At 51.1% G+C, this 25,523-nt stretch overlaps 4 protein-coding genes across 4 annotated transcripts; 2 read left to right on the plus strand and 2 right to left on the minus strand.

Moving 5' to 3' along the window:
- Positions 1–985: 985 nt before the first annotated feature.
- On the plus strand, positions 986–2,281 carry ETH_00023255 (uncharacterized protein; the record flags this gene model as incomplete). The annotated part of the gene is made up of 1 exon (XM_013380492.1): positions 986–2,281. One exon carries the CDS (start codon positions 986–988, stop codon positions 2,279–2,281), a length of 1,296 nt encoding a protein of 431 aa, XP_013235946.1.
- Positions 2,282–3,058: 777 nt separating this feature from the next.
- On the minus strand, positions 3,059–8,620 carry ETH_00023260 (uncharacterized protein; the record flags this gene model as incomplete). Its single annotated transcript, XM_013380493.1, has 13 exons — positions 3,059–4,443; positions 4,737–4,768; positions 5,058–5,091; positions 5,210–5,241; positions 5,384–5,451; positions 5,731–5,853; positions 5,946–6,009; positions 6,321–6,510; positions 6,664–6,966; positions 7,502–7,606; positions 7,854–8,018; positions 8,198–8,302; positions 8,545–8,620. 13 exons carry the CDS (start codon positions 8,618–8,620, stop codon positions 3,059–3,061), a joined length of 2,682 nt encoding a protein of 893 aa, XP_013235947.1.
- Positions 8,621–13,861: 5,241 nt separating this feature from the next.
- On the plus strand, positions 13,862–18,399 carry ETH_00023265 (uncharacterized protein; the record flags this gene model as incomplete). The annotated part of the gene is made up of 7 exons (XM_013380494.1): positions 13,862–14,428; positions 14,713–14,827; positions 15,136–15,259; positions 15,862–15,927; positions 16,296–16,486; positions 16,928–17,144; positions 17,925–18,399. 7 exons carry the CDS (start codon positions 13,862–13,864, stop codon positions 18,397–18,399), a joined length of 1,755 nt encoding a protein of 584 aa, XP_013235948.1.
- A 2,957-nt stretch (positions 18,400–21,356) lies between these two features.
- Positions 21,357–24,105, minus strand: ETH_00023270 (Ras family domain-containing protein, putative; the record flags this gene model as incomplete). Its single annotated transcript, XM_013380495.1, has 7 exons — positions 21,357–21,424; positions 21,603–21,698; positions 21,919–21,990; positions 22,452–22,534; positions 23,244–23,421; positions 23,651–23,747; positions 24,091–24,105. The coding sequence occupies 7 exons, from the start codon at positions 24,103–24,105 to the stop codon at positions 21,357–21,359; spliced, it is 609 nt and encodes a 202-aa protein (XP_013235949.1).
- Positions 24,106–25,523: the final 1,418 nt, after the last annotated feature.

Genomic DNA, 25,523 nt, shown 5'->3' on the forward strand with positions numbered 1-25,523 from the left:
GATGCTTGATAGCTTTTACGTAAAAAGTGTTGGGTTTTGACGGGAGAGTCTAACGAAGATTATACTTCAGTGGATTTGTTACACTTTCAATTTAGCGAGAGGCTGTTGGCGAGTACTTCTTCACAGAGTCCACACAGCCGGGCGTTAGTGTGTATACTGTGCTCGATGAAAACACACAACTGCAAACCTGTCCTCACCATGCGCTGTATATAGGCAACATGCCGTAACAGGCATCCTCGTGGGTTTTTGTCTCTTCAAGTTGGACTTTTGCTTAGTTCAGGTGTTGCCAGCAGCGAGCCGCATTAGACAGGGCTCGTCAGTTATGTGGGCGTGAACATGGACGCTCCACACGAATCACGGATAGTGCTTAAGCCTTGGAACCTTTTATGCTTGGCGTCATTACCAGTAACTGGATGGATAGAAAGCGCCTTCAGCTTCGAAGGCGGAGAGCCTTTTGAGTAGCTGGTCGAAATAGAAGCGACAGACACGTCAGCCATAATGAATAAAACGCCGAATGTGGCAACTACATGATTCTTTGCCTGCCTCAAATACTGTACAGTGGCCTTTTTATACATAACTGATAAAGTGGTTAAGCCGTGTAAACTTCAGGAGAACTGCTCGCTTGGTGAGCCAACTGCAGCGAGACCATCAACGGGCGGCGTGTCGCTTGCGCTGGTTTGTTTTGCGGTGTGATACATACCTTTTTATTTATCTGAAATATATGGTGGATCAGTCCGTTCTCGGACCGGCTTCAAGGACACACTGGCACCCGCTACCTATGCATGAGGAAACCAGGCTGGCACTGCACGGCCGACACAGCCTCCCATGCTGAGGCTTTGCGCCTTCTAGCGTACGTGGATCGGCTAATTGTCGTATTCAGTACACCTTGACTTATCCTTTCTGGGGGCTGGAAAGACGTCAGCCCTCGCTGTTTATGAGCCGGTGCTGTAGCACCTCCGGCATTGGGAAGCCCTCATCCTAGGTCATGGAACTAGACAGACCTGGCCTGGGGTCTAGCCGTAGACCCGTTGATGCAGAATGTGGAGGTAGAGCCTACACGCGGTCTCGTGTCCAGCGCAACTGGCTGGGCCTAGACGGGCAGGAGTGGAGTTGCTGCCGTTGCGTTACAGCGTCTCCTCTGGTGGAGCACCTGGCACTGGCAGCGACAGATGTGCTTCTGGCATGTTGCAATCTTGCGCTGCTGGCGCATGTGAGGCCTCCTTGGTACCAAGAGGCGTCGGATGATGTCCGGTCAGATGATGTTGACCTGCCACGACCAAGCATGTTGTACGTGACAGTGCTAGCATCCGTTTGTGGTCTTGGCGCGATCCTTTCGAAAGCTGTGGTTCTTTTATGGTGTATGAGTAAGGCCCCGATCCGGGCGTCAGCTCATGTGGCTCGCCTATCTGCGGCTGCCTGTGCGCTTGTAGTCCCATCCGAGTTCCCAGGCAGCTACTACGTGTGCCTGCGCGTAGTTTTGACTCTGTTTTCGCTGTGGGTCCTAGTGACGGGCTCAATTTTCCAGCTGTTGGGAGCTCCTCTGGAGGCGTTCCCGTCCTCCTTGCTGTTGGGCGTGTTTTTTGCCACCGTGGGTTTCTTTCGCCCTTACGCCAGCGCAGTTGCTGAAGCGTGTCGCTCTACGCGTTGGAATGCAGACGACGATAATAAAGAGTTTACGAAAGAAGCGGAGAAAGGCACAGCGACGCAGACGCCAACGTTGCTGCCTCGCTCGGGAGGCGCGTGCCCTCCCTTTCTGCGTATGACCAATAAACTTGTGGCCGGTTTTCTGAGGACTTTGGATTTCCTCTGCTTTCCTGTCGTATATCTGTGCGAAACGCTGCTAACGAAGACCCGCGGTGCAGATTCGGGAGCAGGAAGCACACTGAATCCTCACAAGCTTGCAAACTTGCTGATATATCTTTCTGTCTTCCCCCTGATCATTTGTTGCACAATGTGTCTTGCTGGCTCTATTTTACTACCAATGGACTGGCCCACAGTCTACGTCGTGTACCCCTCCCCGCTCATAATTTTCATTAGTTTGGGATTCCCGCTAGCATGCATTTTTTGTTTTATTGTTCTGCTGTTGGTGCCAGTCTACTGCAGCTTCCCGAGCCGTTATGCTCGAGCCATGCCAATCTTGCAAGAAATGATGCTGAAGCAACATGTGAGTCCTTCAAATCTCGACCTCGCCCAGCGACAACGCAAATGCGCAGATGGTGTGCCTCCTTTGACTGTCGTTGACGCAGCGTCCTCGGCACCCACAGCAACTGAAAGTAACTGAACTAAACCAAACAGTTGAGCATCGTATTGTTCTCCTGAGCCCTGCGGGTGTTTATTTTAACTAGTTCCGCCGTAAAGCAAGACCGACATGCCTAATACTGCAACCTGCATAGAATCTGTTGGTTTGAGCAGTAGCTAAAGGCATACAAGCTGCGGACAACTTGCCGTTCTGAAGGGTACTCGCAGCAGCTCTGCTTAGGAAAGTCAGAAAAGACGCAACGCGGCACAGCTCGTTTGGACTTGCACTGCATTGTCCGGTCGGAAAGGAACTTGAGTCAAGCATAGCGCGCAAGCAGTCATTCAACAATGCAACACTTGAATTGAAATGGCCGTGGCCTATCTGCGACGTTTCATTGCATATCCCCCAGGGGCCTGGTACAGTCGCGCTTGGCCTCACTTTTTTGGATAAGCGAGGAGGCTTTTCTTAAGAGACGTCATTTCCTTTGGTCCTTCGTCAGCAGGAAGATGCCATGCCACCCCCATTCACCAGGTGCCTCAGCCTCAATGAAAAGTGTTCATAGTATTTTGTACGCTACAACCCTCACTGTAGTCAAGCGCGCACTGTACATACTACACGGTGCAGAATGAAGTCATGCAGAATCACTTCGACGTACGGATGACTACTCCTTCGGCAGCTCCTTCGACGAAGGAGCTGCCGAAGGAGTAGTCATCCCTGAATGTACTCACATGCTCCTTAGGAACTACGTCGTCACGCACGCCACCAGCAGATCGTGCCCCTTCTCTCCATTAAAGGCCCTTGATGCTTCAGAAAGTACAATCATGCAGCTTTCCCTATGCCATTCTTTGCAGGAGGCAGCCCTGGTTTGGACAACCCAGGCTTAGGAGCGAGTGCAGGCTTGGCACCCAGAGCAGGCTTTGCTGTTGGCGCCCCCTTTGCTAGAGCTAGCATTGGCTTTGCCGGGATTACTGGTTTGGCTAGGCCAGGCTTCGCCAGCCCAGGCTTAGCACCTAAAGCTGGCTTAGCCTCCGCTGGTTTGGCTGGTAGTACTGGCTTGGCTAAGTCTGGCTTGGCCATTACGGGTTTCGGACCTACGGTGGGTTTGGCTACGGCGGGCTTTGCTCCTAGTTCCGGCTTTGCAAGGCCAGGCTTTGGCAGCAATGGCTTCGCCAAATCTGGCTTGGCACCCAATGCAGGTTTAGGTGTTTCTCCTGCCTTGCCTGGAAGGGCCTTTTTTGCATCTGCTTTCACCCCAGGAGGCTCCGCTCCGGGTTTAGCTGAGAGTGGTCCTTTGGCGGGCGGAGCTGGTTTACCATTCGCTGGAGGGACACTTGGCAGCTTGGCGTCCTTCCCGGGAGGAGCTACTGGTCCACCTGCTTTGGCATCTTTCGCTGTTGGCTCTCCCGCTTTAGTAGGGGCAGCAGGAGTTCCCTTAGGTCCAGGGCTTTCGCCTGCTGGCTTTGGCGGGCCGACCTTCCCTGCAGGCCCAGCCGAAGGTGAGACGGACTTGGGATTGGGGAGTCCTGGCTTGCTTAAATCTGCTTTCGCCCCTGTCACCTTTCCTGTTGCGCCCGGAGATGCCTCAGCGGGCTTTGGGGGTCCTGGTTTCTCTGCAGCAGCTCCTGGTTTTGGAAGACCTGGTTTTGGAGGTTCCGCAGCCTTAGCTCCGTCTGTCTTACCAAGCGAGACACCTGGCTTGGGAGGCTCAGCCTTTTTAGCGTCTGCAGCTCCAGGTTTTGGAGGGTCTGGTTTCGCGTCTACGCCCCCTGGTTTCGGAAGTTCCGGCTTTGCTCCGAGTGCAGGTTTCGGGAGTTCTGGCTTGGCTCCTAATTTAGGCTTCGGAAGGTCTGGCTTCGCTCCCAATACAGGTTTCGAAAGATCTGGCTTGGCAGGTAGTCCAGGTTTCGTGGTTTCTGTCTTTGAAGAGAGTTCTGCTTTAGGTAGTTCAGGCTTCGTAGCAGGCACACCGGGCTTAGGCAAATCAGGCTTTGAGGCAGGTGGACCGACCTTTGGTAGCTCTGGCTTGCTGGCAGGCGCACTTGGCTTGGGAAGCTCAGGTTTAGCACCACCAACTTTGGGTAGCGCTGGCTTTGAGACTGCAGCTGCGGGCTTTGGAAGCTCAGGCTTGGCTCCAGTTCCTCCGGATTTCGCTACCACGGACTTAGAGGCCTCCGCAGCCTTTGCCGTTTTCGTTGCCGCATCCCCTGCACACCGAAAACCACCATGGAATTCGTGTTTTCCAGTATGTACACGGTGCTTGACAAAATTATTTTCAAAAGCCTTGGCGTCTGGCCAACATGTTGAGCAGCTGCAGGTCGAGTTCCTAAAGATATACCTATTCTTGGCAGGAAACACGGCTCACTAAAACGAATCACAAATCATTTTCTGATCATGAAGCGGCACAGCTTTAGCGCGGGCTGCAATGGCTTGCAAACACAAGCTCTGAACATAGTTATGCAGTAACAACTTCACCCACCCCCAGCAGCCTTAGCCCCACCTTGCTTGACTTGAGCTGGCAGCATCGCATTGCTGCAACATCACAAAACACACAGCATGCCCAACATAAAAATATGGAAGTCACGTTCACAAAACACACAGCATGCGCAGGACAAAAACATGAAAGTCACGTTCACAAAACACACAGCATGTGCAGCACAAGAATATGAAACTCACGTTTCCGCTACGCTGATTCTGTACCCTTAAGAGTGTCTAGACAGTAGAAGAAGAGAATCAAGGCGGGCAAAGCTTGTTTAAACCCCACACTATATCCAACTAAGGGCCTCAACACACTACCAACAACACGCCAGTTTTGACTTACAGAGGTATAGGAGCAACGGAAACAGTTATTTGGCCTGTCAGCATACAAAGAACAACACACTGGGATATCTCCAAAGTGGTGGTTAGCGCATTTGAGGCCAGCCGGCCTTGGCTAGCCCTCTCAAGTACAACTAAATTCCTACACTAACTCACCGAGTACGGACCCTTTGGTGTCTTTTATTTGCCTGAGCGCAGCGAAACAGCACAGATATAGGCATACAGTTGAGTGTCCCGCATCGCAGAAGAAGACTACGCCACACTGCTGTGGGCTAGAAGAGGGCGTAAGCCAAAACAGAAGCATCGGGACGCTGTGAGCTAGAGAGACACCATGGGGCACTCTTCTTTAACGTGTCTGCGTCCATAATCGTCTTTTGAGCGCTTCCTAATCCCGTTGGCTGCAGAACAAGGCAACGCCAGATGGATGTGACACATAAGACCCGAAATGCACCAACTCACAACTCTTCAAACTGCAAGGCTCATTTGTGCAAAATCTCGGTTCTCCAGATGAGTCTAAATCAATCAAAAATGAATTTCAGCTTCTGTGTCACTCTCTGCACTTCACATGCAACAGAAACGACCCATATGAACCTTGGAGGTGGCATACGCAGCCGTCCCTCCACTAATGGTTCGCCCTTTGAGCTTCGCGGATGGGCGCTGGCTGTCTCTATGCTCACCGATTTCTCGTCGTAGATATCAATGTATATCTTTGGAACGGCACCGGGCTTTTTCGCAGGCAACGGCGACAGACTGGCTAGGAAGTACACGGAGGCACTCTCATTCCCTGGTGTCCCGTCACACTGAAAGCAGTCACGCAATTTAAACTCCTCACGAAGATGAAACAGAACCACGTGATTGCCATTACTGTGTAGGAGACGTCAGGTTTCCCTACCTTGTCTACTACCACGCAGCGCTCCGGCTTTTTCTTTGTTTCCATGGGGCTTTCGTTATCAAATCTGTGACGAATAATACACGAAAAACCCTAATAACCCCATAGAGAGCCGAACAAACGCCTGGCGAAGCCTGTTTGCCGGCGCCGGCACATTGTCCATCATTGGTTCGCGGTGCATGGAAAGACGAGGCTTCATGCCCAGAAAGGTGATAACGCACGGGTTAAACAATTACAACCTCGAATACGCTGTAGCCTTTCCTCGATCCGCACGGCAAATACAATGTTACGTAAAGGTTCACGTAAAGTACTGGTCTAAACAACACCACGCGGCACAGCGGCATGACTGGTTTCCCGAGAGAAACTAAAAATACTCACCTAACTACCAGCCTGGCACCTACTCCCCTAGACAAAGAAGGTCGCTTGAAGGCACTCAACTCCTCTAGCAAGATAGACATTCCCGTCAGCTCAACATCGGCAGAGGCATTCTCTGCTTGTTTGGGCAACGAAGCCTTGGCCCGGGGTTCTGTTGATGCGGCTTTAGCTACGCTAGTCCCCGTTGCAGTTTCTGCACAATTAAAACACTTCGTCTTGCTCGCTCAAGTATGTATGGTTTTCCATAGTCCCACTATCAACGAGTCGACGTACACTTCAGAGGTTCTGCATGCCAAGCACCTGCCCACTACTTCCCTATTGGCCTGCAAGCATTTCTTCAACTCACTCGTTGCCAACAAGCGGGCCTCTTTCGGTCTTTGTATGTCCACCGTAGTCTTCTTAACTGCTTGCTGCACGTCAGCCTTGGCCCCCTCAGCGGCTTTGGCAGCCTCGAGAGTTGCCGCCAGTGCTGCATCGAACTTCGTTGCGTGCACAGGAGGCGTAGGGGTCGGAGTGTAGGGTGAAGGCTGAATCCACGGGCCCATAATTTCATGCAATGGCATGAACTTTGGCTCGGGAGGGGGTGGAGGCTGCTCAGGGATCCCTTTATATTCGCCCAGCCGGTAGTAGTACAGAGCGCCATAAAGAGCTGGAGCAGCAACAGTAGAGCAACCATCAGCGGAAGCAACACTCCAAACAGCTGACAGGTGGCAAATCATTTCACAACCGTCGCCAACTATGCCAAACAGTTCGTTTTCTCTACTCAAATCGATACATCTGAATCTAGGTCGGCCCAGAATCCCCTTCAAAGAAGTATGGATACTGCCCTAAGGGATTAACGAAAAACGCATATTTATGTATTGCCACTAAAGCCTCTCCATGGAAAACTACAGCAAACATGACAAGGGAAGCTGCAGGGACACATTCGGGCTCGATGCGCCAAAAAGCACAGGAGGGTCGGCGCTAACGGAAGCGCACTCAAACCTCACTACTGAGGATCTCCGGATACACCTCAATCATGTTCGTGCCAGAGTTACTGATCACATATGGCTTTGCTAAGCAACAGTAACATTGACAAGGAAAGGCAACACCAACAGAAGCAGCAACAGAAGCTACAATGGCAGCTGCAGCACCAACAGTAGTTGGACAACCGATAGCAGAAACGATGCACTGGTTGAATTTACCGTTAAGTCGGGGGTCGAGAGCTCTACAAGGGTAAAGGTAGTCGAGAACGCACTGAAGGATAGTCGGCCTATCCGCCTCCTTTGTTGCCACAAAACTGCACACTCCTATGGAAGCCCCAATCGCACACAGGATCTTGCGGAACAAAACAGGTCAAAGGCGATTTTGTAAAAACGGAGGAAAAAGTGTTGCAGACGGGGCTTTGTGGGTTGTCCCTGTCCAACACGAACGCCCTAGTGCGTTGAGGATGCATACAGAAGTATTGCCTGCCAGCATTTTCCACTTTCTGCTGTTTGTAGCAGCTGCTGTGGTGAATGGTTGACACAAGGGGGACGCCTAAAGCCTGCAGCTTACCTGCGAAGGCCTGAATCAAGGTGTCTATTTGGGCATACATTAGATCCACCCTCTGCACTGTGTCACGCAGGGCTTCCGGGTCGCCTCGGATTTCCTCTATTTTTGCTTCTAGCGATTCCGCGTAGCTCTGGCTCTCCATCAGCAGTCGCCGATTGGTCGCCATCTCTGTGTCCCAATACCAGACAAAGAATTCTCACGTATGCGGGGCGCCCTTACGAAACCCGTCCTTTCCCGCTGCCCTGGCAATGCCGACTGCCGTGCAGCAGTTGGATCATTGCAGTCGCAAAAGATATCGCAACTGGAGCAGCAGGAGAATAAGATTACTTGAAGCTTCAGATGCTTACCTTGCTGTATCCAGTAGCTAAATTTCTCGCATTTTTGTCGTCGCTTTCTCTCCTTGACATATAACAGGAAGTAGTGGCGCACTTTGTCCTCCAGGTCATCCAGCACTTAATTTGGAATGATAAAAAAACGCACAAAGCAATCCGGAAACGACGAAGGCTAATGAATAGTGTGTTCGCCGCAGTATTCCCCCAACAACACATGGCAACTCAGGCATGCAACTGCCGCTGCGCCTGCTTGCAAAGCGGTGAGCTGCCACACAATCCAGTCACATCCCGTTTTCTTCCCTGCAGAACCGGAGGCTCATCAGAGGTGCACCTTCCACAGATTACTTGAACTACTCTCTTACTGGTTTCTATGACTTGCGGGTGCCGCCTGAAGTCTGCATGCGGCGACACCCCGCTGCGGTCGTCGGCGTACGTCATTGTTACTCGAGACACCTTCCGTGAAAGCCGCTGGAGGCATCCTACAGATGAGCCCAATAGAGAAAAGAAGCTGCTGGGGAGCACTGCAGTGGGAACTTTCTGTGTAGTTAGCTCTCAGCGTGGGCGCAAGCTCTGTTAATGTCACCGACGGTGGTCTGTAACGTTTAACCCTTCCAGATGGATACAGACTCAAAAATGCTCAATAGCCTCCTTCATAGTCTATATGAGCTGATCTGAATAGGGAACGCTTTCCCTGCAGTCGCCACGAGCCGCAAGACATTCACTACAGCGGCCCTACTCTGCCGAGGCCGCAGATATACTGTGATTGCGTCCAGGAGCCCACCAGCCTTCCAGTAAGTTTTTAAGAGCGTATATTCACCGACTAATGAAAGTATTGAAAGAAGTAGCCTAATATTTGTCAGAAGAACCAAACAGCCGAGCAACTGAAATTCCTGACCAGCCTGCTTGACCGGACCACCTCGATTCCCCCCTGAAGTTCTCAGTGTCCACCTACCATTTGTCTATCTTTAAAGTATAACATAAGAAGAAATCGTCTGCATTATTTCAATTTGCAATATTGTTTTATTGGCAACTTGCGGCGAACGCGTAACCTGTCCAACCTGAGGTGAGGTCCAACAATCGTGAGGCCGCCAGCTGACTCAGGGGCACTTGAGATCTCCTCTACTGGCTACTACATAGGGATACAGCGTCTACTTCTCACAAGAAGTTGTCTATTCTATCAGATATGCTAGTGAAAGGTCTTTAGGCCTTTCACTTCCTCATTCGGTTTCCTAGCTACTTGGAAACACCACCAGCCACCATGTGCACTGCGAGGAGCATGTCAGCGACAGGTCAACGCCTTTTGCCCACGAAAAAAGAATAATCACCATACGGTCTCAGCGTTACTTGTAGACGCTTGAGTCTAATGTATGATGCCTCTGTGCGAAGAACAAGACCTACTCAGCCTCGGCTAGTTCCCCTACCAGCACAGCCGTTCTATAGGGAGACACATTTGTGAAGGCCCAGCAGATGAGCAACAGCAGTGAAGCGGAAGTCTCAGGAATGCTCGAAGGGCGCTTAATGCAATTAGCTCAACACGGCAATGCTACAACACCAACACTGCGCCCACCGTTTGACAAAGCTTACATATCCAGACGAGCAACGCAACAGCCCAAAACAGCAAGCCTACACCGATATTACGCCCACCAGTCGACATCGCTTGAACACCCAAACGAAGTACGCCAACATGTATACACCTCAGTAGAGATACGGAGACAAACAAAGACGTATAACAGAGAAAAAATCATGTGCATGTACGAATTACAACAAAGTAAGGAAAAATGTAATGGGTGAAGATTCCTTAGCTGCGAGCCAGCCCTAGAACTGTAACCTCTTGGTACCTTCCTCTGCACCCAACAGCAAGTGACATGGGTATGTACCGCCTCAAGTAACGTAGCGACAGAAGAAAAGTAACAGCTGGTGGATTCGCCGGGTGGGAAAAGCGAACACACTGCCATCTTCAGCGGTATTGTTGGCACCGAAATGCCTGACAGGGGTCTCTAAACGAGCATTTGGTCCAATTAAAGATATCCCTGCCCCCATCTCTTCGTCCCACACAGACATAAAACGTACAATGTACAGCTCTAACCACATAGATAAAACACAGGAAAGGTGACGCGAAAATGCAAGCTTGAGAAGTGGCCACATGCAACCCCAATGATGACGAAGTAACCCAATCCAAAATTCTATCCGTTCAAAACCAGCAGCAAAGCCAAAGACGCATTGCCTGACCCTCAGATAGTAAAAGCATTCCTCGAGACACTAAAAACGCGGGCGCAAACAAACACTCCCCTACACCACAAAGACTACCACAATGCAAACCTCAGACGCGACACCCAAAATGTACCACACTGGCTCCAAAGGTCCTTACGTCACGAACGCCCCGCGGAAAACTAAAAAGAGGCCGGGAGCGAACCCGCAGCTACTGAGAGTTGCTGAGGTATCTCAGCCTCAGTGCTGGTGGACGCCTCGTTTGAGCCCCGCAGAGACATCCGTGCGCAGGGATCAATGGGTTACACTAAGGCGGGCAAACCCATTAAAATAGAACCACCGCCCAACAAGTGACACAATCTTCCTCGGGCTGTTTTGAATACTGTTCAGACACCCCAAGGCACCAGACCTGCCATAACAGCTCTGTTCGCACATGCACTGCCACAGCACACGCACAGTCGATTGCGCAATATGTTTAGGGTTTTGCCCATAGGCTCGAGAAGAAAGCATCACCAGAAGATGCCTCTACACGGATGTGAAGAGCAAACGCTGCACTAAACGTTTGTCCGCTCGGTCTTGCACACGCGCCCAGGGTGGGGGAGGCGGGCCCCACAGCCCCTCTTCCCCAAACCAAATGATTTCCAAATAATAGATTGCCTAAATCGTTTAGAAGGATTTCTTTTCAAAGCCTTCAATTTTTTTGTGTGTCTCACACCTGATAACTGTGTGGAAAGAATATGCCACTGCGCCCCGGGGTATCTACGCTGTCGCCCGAAAAAGCGAAACGTGCATCACGGATAGGCAAATAACGGGGATTTTTGAGACTGTAAACAATACAGGGGAGAATAACATGGGTATAAATGGTGGAATGAGGAACTAACGATTCGGTGTAACTGCTGAGGGTGTGCAAGGAACCAATACAGTACATAGTTTACGTCTATTCCACTTAGACTTCAGCGCCGAATTCGCAGCCGACACACCTCTGTGATTCAGAAAAAATAAACTTCTGCGATGTGTAGGAGTGGCAAATGCTAGAGCGTGGCTGTCGGTCTACGCAGGCCCGTCGTACACCAGAGACCTTCGCTGGCTGAGGTTACGAGCTACTGCACCGAACACAGCACTTCTCAAATATACTTCTTAATTTACGGAAGTTCCTACCTAGAGCAAAGTCCATAGTTCTGCCTTAACAGTGGGTGTCAATTGATGACTCCCACTTGGTGGAGCAGCGTGGGCCGAGTCTGAGTTCTGCTGGTACGCTTATGCGAAAACCAAGGTAATTCCACCCCAAAATGCACGGTGCGGATGCACGCAATTTGAAGGCTGAAAAAGTCAAAGGAAGACAGAGCTGAGACGGAGCAGCATTACCTTGGAATTTGACGATACTGTCGCAGTTGCTGCTGCGCGGAATATATTACACGTGGAGCCCAAAGTGGGCGACCTGCTCGTGGATCGCCCCCTGCCTACGATGCGGACTGTGGTCTGCTTCTCTGGTCAACAGTGCGGGCGCCGATAGCTCAGTTGGGAGAGCGTTAGACTGAAGATCTAAAGGTCCCTGGTTCGATCCCGGGTCGGCGCGTAGGCTAGAACGATGACTCCCCGATGGCAGTTTTCCGATTGGATTGAAAGACAACGCTGTTCTTCCCTGGTGTCTTCTCTTCGTTTATAGGTCCTAAAGTAGCGCACAATACCATACAATCGCCGCTGGGTCTGAAGATGCGATGAGTAGGCAGAACCGAAGGTAACTACACGCGCATCGCCGAACTTGTAGATATGCCACCCCATGACCGCTCTACGCTGTGCCTATTCTGTTGTAGCAACAGCACAGTTCCAGAAGGTACAGGGTCTGCGTTACAAAAAACGCTATGAGCTGCAGGCAGCTGCAAGCGGCGGTCTTCTGCAATTAAGCACTTCTTAATGGATGCAGCTGTCACTTCAAGTAAGAGGAGTAAGAACACCCGTGGATGCCCACTGACGCGCGTTTCACGACAGCAAAGTCCTTTGCGGGCTGTTGCGAGCACTCGAAGCACGGAGCATACCTAGAGGCCAGTTGCAATGGCAGCTCACTCTTTACAGTGAATTAGGGTTTCTCTCAGGAGACAATTCTCTGCCACGAACTGAGCGCAGCAGAGACACCAATTTGCTGACCCCTGACACGGCTTAGCGGAGCCAACACTACGTAAAATTGTTCGGCTTGGAGCTCACTGCAGTACCTAGCAGAAGTCGCGTTTCCTTTGCACCACTTACAGCGTACTTGGCCCTTCTTTAAACAATTATGTTTGCATGCATGCATACCTCTTGCACGTCTGTCCTACTTAATTTCAAATGTTGACATGACTGGATCTTGAAGGCTGGCCACCACCTCTCCACGCAACATACAAAGCTTGGCACCTAACCGTGCAATCTTTTTCGCCACTAAATCGTGCACAAGTGTGTCTCCAGCGGCAGAAGTTGCTACAGCATTGCAGCTACTTCTGTTCACGCCATAATCCAGCTCGCACCATAGGATGATGACTGGCTGCTCCAGCTGCCGCCACTTCCTGAGTAATCTCTTGCTATACTACCACCACTTCTCAGTTTGGGTTATCATTCTCCTCCACAGCTGCTGAGAACTGAAATACTGGGCAATTCATACCACAGCCCTATTACAACTCCGTACGTGCTAGTTTCAGTGTGGCAGCAGCACAGGCCGTGGTAAGAGCCCTGATGCCCGTAAGACCTTTCCTCTCTTCATATACCTCCGTAATTATAGCATTTCCCCTTAAAACCATGCGTCTGACAATGCAGAAGGTAAATGCTCGAGGATATGCTCAGCCCATGGCGGTATATGTCCACTGGTGCGGTTTAGGGCGAAAATCAAGTCTGGTCCTGTGAACACCCTGAGATATCTCGTCTTAGCAGTCTTTAAGTGCACGATTCCTTCTCTCTGACTGTCAACAGTGCACACGATAATTCAGAAAGCTTGCAGGCCATCACGCTCTTCATGGCGTCGCACCGGGCCACCAAACCACTGGGATAGCACTGTGGCGCTACCGCCCAGCCTTCTGCAAGCGAGTACATTGTCTACCAGCTTCACATTTGGTTCTAACAAACAAACAACCTGCCACCGAAAAATATATGCTCGCACGCACCACTCTACACAGTGCTTGCAATGAGGGTGCAACGGCAGCCTAAGCGCCGATACACCAAAAACAACAGCAGCATGGGGCCCGCGGTGTTTTCGCAGCAATAGAAGCACTGGCCGAATTTAAATGCGTACATTGAGGAACTTTTCTAATGTTTCTGGTAGAAGGATTGGGCAAACACCCGAGCTGTTGAGGAGCCGTCATTCAAGCGCTACCAAGTCAGGGCAACCATCGGAGTCCTTTGGATCACCGGAGACAGCGGCAAGAGCAACGGCAACGGAGGCAGAGGCAGAACCAGAAGCAGATATTTCTTCTGATTCTGAAATGCGAGGGAGCAGTACTTGCTGCCATGGAACATGCAGCGCCAGAGTCGTTCCCTCGGGAGAGGGAGACTTCAGAAGTTATAGAACATCCGCAGCAGGGGCAGCGGGAGAGGCACGAGCTGAAGCAGACAAGCTCTGCGGGCTTAGCCTCAAATGTGCTGCGCAGTCAGCGAAGTGTCAAGTTTGAGGTTGGTGGAGACTTTGGCGAGAACAACGACAGCAGCAACGGCAGGAAAAGCAACGGCATGAACAACGTGAACAGCAGAGATGATAATGACCACTTACGGGCAGTCTCACCTGGAGAATCGCAAGAGTGTGCTGGCCACGGAGAAGTGCCTGAGGCAAGCAATTCAGCCTCCAGCAGCAACAGTAGCAACAGCACCGCAGCCAGTGCTGCTGCGGACAGTGCTCCAGACATCCCCTTATTGAGCCGTGCCACAACGCGTTACCAGCACATTGGGTCTCGGGTGTACATGGAGAAAAGCAAACCCAATGAGAGAGCCCTGGGGGCTGTCCTCAAGGCATTGGAGTCCTCAGCTTTTTCAAAGAAGTCCTCAAAAGCAGAAGTAGCTGAGAGGAAATCTCCCGTTGCGGTAGGTCATCACCATTTAAGTGTTAGGGAAAGGGGCTTCGGTGACAGGGTTTCAGTCCATTTTCTGCACAAGTCTCCTGACAAAGACGTTTCAGTTATTTAGTCTTTTTGTATGCTGCTGTGGCTGCTTTTGCTCTTGCCGCTTCTTTTGGTGATACACTTTGTGGATTTTGACTCGTGTATTGCTGTTGTGTTTTTTCTGGCTCTTCTGCTGGTCACGTGTACTCGACTGTTGCGGTTCGCGCTGCTGCTTCCGATGTTTCTGCCACTGCTGCTGCTGCACAGTCAACGCAAGCTCCTTCAAGGGACTTGAGTGGATTCTACCAGAAGCTTTTGGGGGAAGACTGGGAAGAGCAGTTGCAGCAAATTGACTCGCAAGAAGTTGAAGACGTGTTCGCGCGTGAGCTGCCGAAGAGATCTGTTGCTGTTCCAAGTTGGCAGCTGGTACTGATACTATGTATTTTTTTGAAAGTATTGCCCTTTCAGATGTTGTTTTAGTTGCTGCTGTCGCTGGCATTGGACACTGCTGCTGTATTTACTGGTGCTGGAGTCTGTTGACGCTGTTGTTGGCGTTGTTGATGCCGCTGCTCTCGATGACGTTTCTGCTTGTACTACTCCGAGTGCCAGTGCACAAGTGCACGCTGCTGCACTTTTGCTCCACGGGCAGGGAGTGCATGGCGCGTCTGGTGTTGCTATTTTGCATTCCAGGTGACAGTGCCAGCCATCGTGACAACGGCGATATCTCGGGCTTCATCCCGACGACCGAAAATTATCATGGGAAGTTTCGACAGAGAATCAGGAGAAGGGAACACCACCGTAACCAGGACATCAGGTCAGTACATCTCACGATCGATGCTGCATAGTCTGGTCCCTGTGTTGCTGGTACTGGCATTGTTGATGCGCTGTGGCTAATGGTTGTGCCGCTGTTGCATTTTCTCCACGATCGCTGCTGCATATTCTGATGCTTGTGTTGCTGGTACCGGCATTGCTGGCACGCTGCGGCTGCTGGTGTTGCCGTCAGTGCATTCGCTGCGATTGCCACTCATGTTATTATTACAATTTTCCGGTTTGTAGCTGCTACAGTTGCTGCTGCTGTGGCTTCGTTCTTGCCGTGTAGTCTTTTAAGTCGATATACACCTAGCATCACGGGGAAAGACTTCATTGCAGCAAGGTAGCCAGGTGATAGCTAGCTAGTTAGCAGCAGGGGCTAACCCTCGCGGCTTGTGTGTCTCTGCTATCAGACTACATTGCCACAAAGCGATCCACCTAGTCAGACTATTGGCTAACTGGCAATTTCTTTGATAGCCTGAGCATATAGCGCGACGCTTATCGAGCTGTGTGGATGCTTAGTTAGGCAGGTAGCTTCAACGTTGGCTTGCCGATTTGCAGGCAGTTGCTAGGTGGCGTTAACCAGCTTTGTGTGTTTTTCTACAGCGACCAGGTTGCGGATGACCTTCAAGTGGCCGATGACGAGCCGCTGATCTCAGCGGATGAGATAGCGTAAGCGTTGTTGTGTTCGGTGGATTCTGAACTTGAAGCAACAGACTGTAGTTCGAACAGCTGCAAATTAGTCGTTAATCTCGAAGGTAAAGCCCTAAATCCTAAACCTTGACAGTTTATCATTGAGGGGGAAAACTTGCTCATGGTCTACGTCTTTGCCGGTAAACGTCGAGTCCAGGATCAGCCGTTGAATCATGCGCTGGCACCACAGCGTGTCTTGGGAAGTTTTCTTCGGACGTAGCTGATGTAGGATTTTTCGCGTGCATGTTGCTTTTTATGGGGTTCGTTTGAGGTTTTCGTAATGTTTCCGGAGATTCCTCTTCAGGGCGCGCACTGTAGAAGTTTTGTGTGTGTGTGGTTCATGCCAGAGAGATAAGAGACAGTGCTTGGCGGCCTGCGGGTGAGGCCGTTCCTCCGTTGAGCAGCTTGAGTTTGGGATACCATCAGGCGTGGGACGTAGGCAAGCGAGGGTGCCTTGCAGCCAAGCTGGATGTCATTTGGACTCCGGCGATCGTCGCCAACAGGCTTCGCTTCTTTGTCATGGACGGAACAGATCCAGGTCGGGACACCGCTATTTGACCAGCAACAGCAACTGCAGCTGCTGCAGTTGTAGGCGTGCTTCCACTCACACTACTGGTAGCAGCATACGACTGGAAACATGCTATTAGAACACGTTGGATATTTTGTAGATTAGGGTGTACAGCAGTGTCATGCGTAAACAGCGTATTGTTTAGCTAATGGACGTTCCTGCACGCAGATATGCAGAGTTTACGGTGCTGAAGTGTTTCAGTATGAGTGTGGATAAGACGTGCACGATGCATGCTGTTTTTTGACCCTCCATGCTGGCCCACACTTAATCTACAGCTGCAGGCAGCTGTCAAGCGACACGAGTCGTGAAGTGCGGATACTTCTCACCGTGTCTCAAGTGCGTGTATCTGAACATACAGTGGAGCAGAAATAATATCTTTCAGCTGTCTTCCTCAGTTGCGCTGTTGCTCAGATTCGTTTCTCACTTATTACAGCAAGTCAGACCTGCAGGCGGCTCGGGGGCTGGCGTCAGAGAAATTGGGGTCTATCAGCGCCTGGGACTTGCGAGACGGCCACTGGACCTATTCCAAGGCCAAAGTTTTTATTAAGAGGTCCGACAAGAAGAACAGAGATTGCGTTTTGGAGAACTTCGCGGCAGATTTCTACGATGCCATGCTTATCTGCCTCTGGTCAGCTGAGACAACCGAATCCCAGCTGCAGCTGCTTTGGGTAGAACTGGTGTTGTCGGTTTTGCTGCTGTTGTGTTTTGTGGTGTTCTTCATACTATTGTGATTTTTGGCAGTGCTGCAGCTGGTGGCGTTTCTGGCCCTGCTGGGGTTGCTGCTGCTGTTTTGGCTGCTGGTGTTTCTTCTGGTGGTGCTGATTGTTGGCGTAATTGATGCATTCAGTAGAATTGTAGAGCTTCGTGAAGCGGACAGACAGGAGGAGAAAAGGTGCACGCGGAGGTTTAATTTGCAGAGCCGACAGTGTTGGAGTCAGTATAGAGTTAATGGCATAGGCATAGGTTCTAGGGTTTAGGAATTGCATCTGCCAATTACTGGGGAATAAATCATTGACTCTTCTGGCTGTGATTACGGTGGTGGCTAGGCGGCTGAGGAGGGCAAGATAGTGTAGGGGTTGTCGCTGTCTTTGCATTTCTCTGCTTTTGTATCTTATCCTGCCAGTGCTTTTACGGCTCCTTCTTGGGCTTCCTCCTATAAGCAGTGCAGTTGCAGGATGGTTCCTTGTGGTCATGCGACTTGTTTCTTTGTCTTGTTGTGTCGACGTTTTTAACCTGTCCTGCCTTTACCATGTTTCCTATGGGTTTGCGCCCCAGTTTCGAGTGTTGGCCGTTGTGATTCTGTACATTTTTACTTGAGCCTCTCCGCGTTCCACATGGCTCCCGGTTTCTTTTGCGAAAAGCTAGTCGGTGCTGGGAATCATGCTCTGCGTGTCTGTTTGTCTCTTAGGGAGATGGAGACACAAGCGAAGATAGAGCAACTGAAGTACCAGCGGAGACAGGAGCGCTCGCGAAACCGTTTGTCTGCCCTTAGTCCCCTTCCAGCAGTAGCCGGCCGTTCCGGAGGCCGTTTATCGGCCTCAGTTGTTTCGTACAAGCCAGGGAGCCATGTGCCGGCCTCGCGTCAAAAAGAGGCAGCGATGCCCGTTGAGCTTGGTTCCAAGAGCGTCAAGGGACACCGAAGGCCCCGCAAGTCTATCGTCATGAACCTTACGCGAGAAATACGCAACATTAGCCAGAGAGTGGGTCCCCTACAATGGGTGCAGGAGAGGCTCAAGAGACAAAGAGGTCGAATTAAGCCCGCAAACACCGTTCCTGCTGCTGCCTCTAGTGGACTCATTGGTGACACACACGAAACAGTCCACTCTGCAGCGCCTTCTGCAGCAGCAGCCACAATAGCAGCAACGGAGTCGAGAACAGCATAAGCTGCAGTACGGTGAGTGGCAACAGGAACGGAGACAGCAGTCACAGAGGAAATGCGCAAGCGGTCTGCTCCCCGCAGAATATTGTCGAGGGCCCGTGAAGTGGCCTTGGGACTCAGCGACACTGAGGCAGGGGAATCATCTCAGTTGCCATCCTGACGGGTTGGTATTTCCACAAGCAACATTTGGTAGATGAAAAGGGGAAGCAGAAGTAGCGACTGCTGCTCAACCCATGAGCCGCGGCTAGTTAGGTTTTCCCGTGCTGGTCCCGCTGCCTCTTCAGTCATGGCCCATAGTGCGGCTGTTTTTAAGGTTACTACTGGTCAGGGTGAGCAACGTGCCAGTCTTTCTTTTTTCAAACCGTCGGATGCTGTGCAACGGAAGACGGGCCTACAGGACTACCATTCATAGTTCTGCTTGCATTGTGCATTCGTGAACTATGGATGCATGTAAGATAAACCAGCTGTCTAAAGATTGATTTGTACCACTTGTCGACAGAGATACAAAGCAGTTGAAGCGCTGTCTCCCAGGCAGGCCGTTGAGCCTTTTGGCGAAACTCACTGCTTTTGAAGGAATGTCTTGGTGGTCACTCCTGTATATATGCTAGCTGCTGCTGGTATGTGCTGACTTTTTGCCTAATGCTTACTGCGGGCGCCATATATTCTGCTGCTGTTGCTTTTGCCTCCTTCAGCACAGGATGTCCAAAGGGGCTGCAGCGGCCTCTGGTATATAGACAACCTTGAGAGTTTGCTAAGCGTGCCCTACGTAACAACACGGCCAACGCAGAAGCAAAAGAGGCGCCTTGATCTAGTGTGATTAAACGCGAACGTACGCGCTGACCCGGGATCGAACCAGGGACCTTTAGATCTTCAGTCTAACGCTCTCCCAACTGAGCTATCAGCGCGGTCCACGTAATTTTGGCCTGTGCACTTTTGGCGCCCCATTTTGGTTAGCTCCTGCTGTTGCTGTTGCTGCGACGGGCGGTGGCGTGCGGTGGCCCGGGACTCTCGCGAAGGAGAGAACGCAGCTAACAGTGTTCTCTTGCATCCCAAGTTCGCTCCTTGCAGTGACACCTTTCCTAGTCGCTGCATGCTCTCCTTGAGTTCAAGAGTTCAAGCCACATAGGGTTGCACATTCTCATACATGATTTCACGAAGCGCAAAAGTCGGATAGATGGATGCCCAAATGAAGGAGGGAACTCTTTACTGGTTTTGCACCCGATACATCGCACAGGCAGGCACTAGTAGCGGTTCGCTGCAGGCCCCAAAGAACTTCCAAAAAGACATGTAGAGACGCCGTTGCTGACTTCACGTTTTTCCTATGGACAGTAAGAGTACAGTAAGAGTGTGAGGCTCAGGTTTTGGGACTCTAGCTCCTACACGCACCCCTGTCCTCCGCATTGCCAGTGCTACTTTCCATGCCCGTCTTAGCTAGTTAGCAAGGCAGCAAGCACTCAGCAGCTATGCTGATTCTACCTTAATACATCAGGTTTGCTAAGCCAAGAAGACCATAGGAGCTTAGTCATGTGCACAATGCTTGCCCCAACACTGCAGGGCGTGGTGTGACTTGAGATTCGCTCACTGATGCACGCGCATGACTAGTAGACTAGCCCGCTGCAAAGCAGGCACAGCGACAGTAAGCTCTCAGCAAGCCAGAGAAGGCAGGAAAGGATACATACCTAGCTGTAACATCAAGGATGAATGCTAGTATGCAGAGTAAAATTTGGTCAGAACCTTTGCAAGCACAGTGCCGCTCCAACCACCAACCATATGCAGATCAGCTGCTGCACTGGCTACTGCCACAGCACGCCACCTCTGGGCCTACTCGTTTGGTGGACTTGCGTACACAGGCCCAGAAACAGGCATCGGGGCTGTGGAAGACAACGCAGTGCAGGCCTGCAATCAGTTATTTGACCTTCTGAAAGTTTGTTGCTTCAAGTGCCCCGTGAAGGGGGCGGGCGCTGCAGAGAGCTGGGTGCAGTGTTGTTTTTGTTCCATCATTTCTTCCCTCTAACCTGGCCCGACTGAGTATTCAACCGAAGGGTGGCCGGATCCAGTGGTGCGTGAGGCAGGCTATAAGATTAGTTATGAAACACTGACGTTTCTACCCCGGCGAGACACAGAAATAGAACATGAGCAATAGAAAACAAACACTAGTCTACCAGTCAATCTCTGAGAACAATCAGAGGATGTCAACTGTAATAAAGCCGATGACCGCCACGTCACTGCTGCTGCTCTGTCTCAGCCGCAGCACTTGAAGACAAAAGACAAACGAGGGATCGAGGTGGCCCTGAACGTGTCCCCAGTAGTGAACCTGGGTCGTCAACCAATAGCTGAGGTCTCCGAATGCACAGGTACTACACGACACTGCACTTCATGGGAAACTGAAAATCTCGTTGATGCCAAGAAGGCGACAGGTACTGCTGCTGCCACAAGCAGTGCTTCTTTAAGCGGGGCTCCCATTCACCCTTCTGTTGTTGCAGTGGCCGACACTGTTGTAAAGGCCGCCAGTGTTTATGTCTCAGCGGTCGTTGCTGGTGCGTCTGGTGGCGCTGTGGCTGCAGCTTTTGTTGCGGGTTGTGCTGCAGTTCATGCAGCAGAAGCGCTGTCGCAGCTGCAGTGTTTGTGTGCGACGTCAGCAGGAACATGAAGAGGACTCTGTTTTTGGGCCTTCTGTGCGCAGCGCATCCGCCAAAACGAGTCTGACTAGGCAACTAAGAAGCAAAGTGGAAACAGGAAAAAGAAGAACGACAGCGTCACACTTCGCTCGATAGCAAAGAGACAAATAAACGACAAAAACTAAAGGCACAACGGGACCCCGCACCAGCAATTTATGCGGCAAGCGTGAAGAGCCGACAGGAATACTCACAAAGAAGGCACCACAGTGAGACGAAAAAGCAACGGACAAGCAGATTGACAAAGCACAGCGATTTTCCCTACAGAAGCAGCAAGCCGATGAGACTAACCATCAGCCAGCTGGGTGCCTGTAGCTCTAAGACCCGCAACCATTGCATTCGCGTCAATCAGGCCTGCACAGATGTGAAAACACTTCACGCACCGCCGCTGCTGAAACTGACGGTACCGCCACTTAGCCGCTTCATTATAGCTCCTTGTGCTAATCCTGCAGCTTCTGTTCCGGCTACTACTGTTGCTGCTCCTGCATGCGCCTGCTGATACGGAAATATTGTGCAGAATGCATTGCCCAACCATCTTCAATCTTGCTGAGGATGAGCCGCGCAACGCGGACAAAGACATCTGTCACCCCTTCGCCAGTTAAGGCACTTGTCTCTAAGAAAAGAACATCTGCAGCAGCAGCAGCAACAGCATTAATAACGACACAGCGGGAGCCCACTCACAGCGCTAGAGCGAACATGATGTTGCAGGCGAAATCAAAAGCAGAAACAAACAAAGAAAACAAGGAAGCCACAATACAAGTAGGGGCCCAAGGAAGGAGACGTAGGAACGGAGCGTCGAAAAGCAGATAAGTGACAAGAAATATAGAAATACGCAAATTCCACTCTACCGTTTTCTTGAGCAAAGCGAGAGGCTTCCAGAAATGTGACGGCTCTCTTCTCCCTCACATCCATCTTGTTGCCTGACGTAGCAGCGGCGCCGCAATAGCGGTAACAGTTACAACAGTGGCACCACAAGAGGCACATGCTAAGTGGCTTTTCAGGCTGCGAAGGGGAAACAGGTGAAGGACATTAAAGTCAGGAGGCGACGAGCGATTTACAGAAATGTACGAACCAACAAGTTATACACTTCAGCACACTAAAAGCTGACAAAAGTGAAAGAATTCATTTCAAACAAAGGGGAGAAACAGCAGAAAGGAGGAAACACGAAAATTGCAAATGAAGCTTGCGCAGAGGGAAAGAGAAGGCAACAAGAGAGGCTAAACGCATGCCAATACTGATGCGGGAAGGGCAGAAATGACGTGCAAACATATGAGACAGGCCGGCCAATAAATGGCTCGGAAATCAGGCAAACCGAGCTAACACAGTTCAGAGAAGGCCAACGCACACGAAGGGAGAGAACATGGTAGGAAGCTTAACTGACCGACGATGGCGATGGAAATATCTGCGCGGGCCAACGAGCGTGCATCTGCGAGCCAGTTTATCAAATGGTTGTAGGACTCGCGACTGCAGCAGGAGCAGCAGAAGCAGCGCCGAACGTCACGATTGAAGGCACAATCAGTAGTCATATCAGTGATAAAAAAGGCAGAGACCACTGAAGTTGACACAGAAGATCGACGAGAGCGTGACGCCGAATGCTCCGGCGGCCGCAGAGGTATTTGGAAACTGAAAAACACGATTGCGCCGGCAAAATGCGAAAGCGCTAACGCGAGACACGCCCAGAAGGGAAAAGCCAAGGGTACGCAAATGCGGGATATAGTGATAAGATGTGCACCCTTAAGCATTGTCTTTTGGCTACACGCCCTACACCCCGGACTGGGAGAGACAGAAGTACACGGAAAATTTTCGAGAAGAGAATGCAGACTCGGCTGAATAATCGAATGAAAGATACGGAGACACAGAACCTGTCATAAAAATCAGCAGAGACATGGATATGCCAGGACACAAACAAGAGTCAGAGCCAAGCATAGAGGTGGACAGAAAGTACACAAACCCGCACAGATGAGCAAAATAGAAGAAGAGAGAAGCGGACATCCATAAAAAATATGCGAAAATGCATACAGAGACAGTGGGGCAAGGAGACCATCGCACCGTGGGAATGATACCAAAAACAACGGAGAAATTAAGGAAGAAGCAGAAATTAAGGAAGAAGCAAACCAAAAGCAGACAAATAACACAAGCCAGAAAATAACGACGTGAGCCAGCCGGTGCGTACTTGGATATGTCATACACTAGAAGGGCCCCAGCTGCTCCTCTGTAGTAGCTGCGGGTGACAGAGCGGTACCTCTCTTGGCCCGCTGTGTCCCATATCTGCAGTTTGATGCGACGATCGGCAATGTTGATCACTTTCGAAGCAAACTCGACGCCTATGGTGTGGCTGGCACCCTTACGAACTACAACATACACAATGCAACTGCCCTTTCCGGTGCTTCGCGTGCTGGTAGAGGGGCTAATGGTGGCAGAGGTGCTTGTGCCGCTGCTGCTTGCCCTACAAATGAGTTTCTAGATAATGATAACTGTGCAATGAAGGGGACGAATCCAGAATATAAGGAGAGAAAAGCTACGACGCATCGACAAAATATAGGGCAACACCAGCAACGGTAGGGATTTGGTTGAACGTACATTTGTTTTCTATGAACTGATGCAACAGACATGACTTGCCGGCCCCCGCGTCTCCAATTATAATAAACTTGAAAAGGTAGTCGTGCTGTTCTTTTCCCTGAAGCAGCATCAACAACAATAGCATCATGGAAGCAAGCATCGCCAGATACGGAGTCATATGGCTAAACAGAAACAAATAACAGTATAAACACCGCCGGATTGACGGACGGGAGAAACCAACGGACACAAAAGGGAAGATGCAAGCACAGATACGCATCATGCCGACGCACAACCACACAAACCGTACAGTACGATGGAAAATGGAGTTACAGAGCCACAATCGTTTACACGTACAAGCCAAGGTAGAGGTACATGCGGGCAATGATAACGGGGGAAAATAAATAGACAGCAGCAAGCCAAAAATTGATCGGGAACAATGGCGTGAGGGCGTTGTTTCTCACCGCAGGCGTTGCCATCGTCACTGCAGAAGCAGGGAAGCCAAAACTGAGGAACAACACCGGGACAGACACTGCAGTACAGTTCCTGAAGAGAGTGTCCTAGGGCCACATAAGTGGCACAAGCAGGAGCAGCAACGAACTTATATAAGGCGTGATGTCACGCGGGGCATCCAACTAGTGCAAAGACAGAATGAAGACCCTTTGTCTTGGGCAGCAGCTCAACAGCGCATTTGCAGCATTAGCTGCTGCGCCTGCTGTGGCTGCTGCTCCTAGAGCTACTGATCCTAGAGCTTCTGGTGGTCCTGATGCATTAGATTCTGCTATATGCATTGCGTACGAGATACGCCAGAGGGACGAAGTGTCAGCGGCTCTGTCTGTAGGTAATCATTGAAGCGCATGGAGCCAGACTCGCGTGACCAGCAACAACACGATAGTCGCAGCACCTGGAACATTCAGCGGTAGCGGCACCGGTCCTAGCTGGGATAAGTGTGTAAGTAAATCCAGTGCTCTCGCTGGCCCGATTAGGGAGCCATTTGAAGTCCTACTTTTCAGTGGCTGCTGCTGCCGCTGCTGCTTTGGCGGCGGCGGCACCGGGGGGACTGGGATGGTGTAAGCCCTACTGCTGTTTAGCTGTATGAACACTCCAACAATCATGTATGAGGAAAGCCCAACGCTTTGCTTCTGTTTCAATTGCCGCCAGTGCTATCACAGGGACAGATATAGCCATAAACGCCGGCTCCCAGGGCTCCTGCTGCTGCTACTGCTGCTGCTGCTGTTGTGCAGGCGGCGGCGGCTCGGGAGCAGCAGGAGCAGCAGCAGCAGCAGCAGCGGCGGCAAGAATAAACCCAGGGGGCGAATTAAGCAACAGTTTTTTATTCCCATATTCTGGGGTGATTTTCTTCTCAAGGATTTGACAAGACAAGAGGAAAGAGGTTGCTACAGTGTTGCTGGTACCGCTGCTGATGCTGCGCGGGCACGACACCTGGCCGACCCACGCGTTTCCCACGCTGACTTCAGCCGTGCGTTTCTTGCTACCTGAGGTGTATGCACACCAGAGCAAGCTGCTTATATTTTCTGTTGCTGGGTACCTCTAGACAAAGCCAGAATCCTGGGCAGCAGCGGCACATACAGCGGCAGTGGCGGAGGCGCTGGGAGCAGCAACAGCAGCCGCATCTGTGGAGTTGGCATCCCCAATAGGCTGTCTCGTACGAAAACCAACAGCAGCAGCCGCTGCAGAAACTCGCTGCAAGCTCCATAATTGAGGCGGCTCTGGTAGCCAAGAGCTGCGGCAGCAATCGCAGCTGCGCTTAGTTGGCTGCCGCTACAGGGTGAAGTAGAAGGTCCCTGCTACTGCTGCCGTTAAAAGGTTGTGCCAGTAGCGGCTGCGCGTGTTCTGTGGCCTAAGATTGCCCAGCCGCCGCAGCAACAGAAATCGC

Source organism: Eimeria tenella, genomic scaffold, assembly GCF_000499545.2.
Source record: "Eimeria tenella Houghton genomic scaffold, Eth_scaff67, whole genome shotgun sequence".
Lineage (NCBI taxonomy): Eukaryota > Apicomplexa > Conoidasida > Eucoccidiorida > Eimeriidae > Eimeria > Eimeria tenella.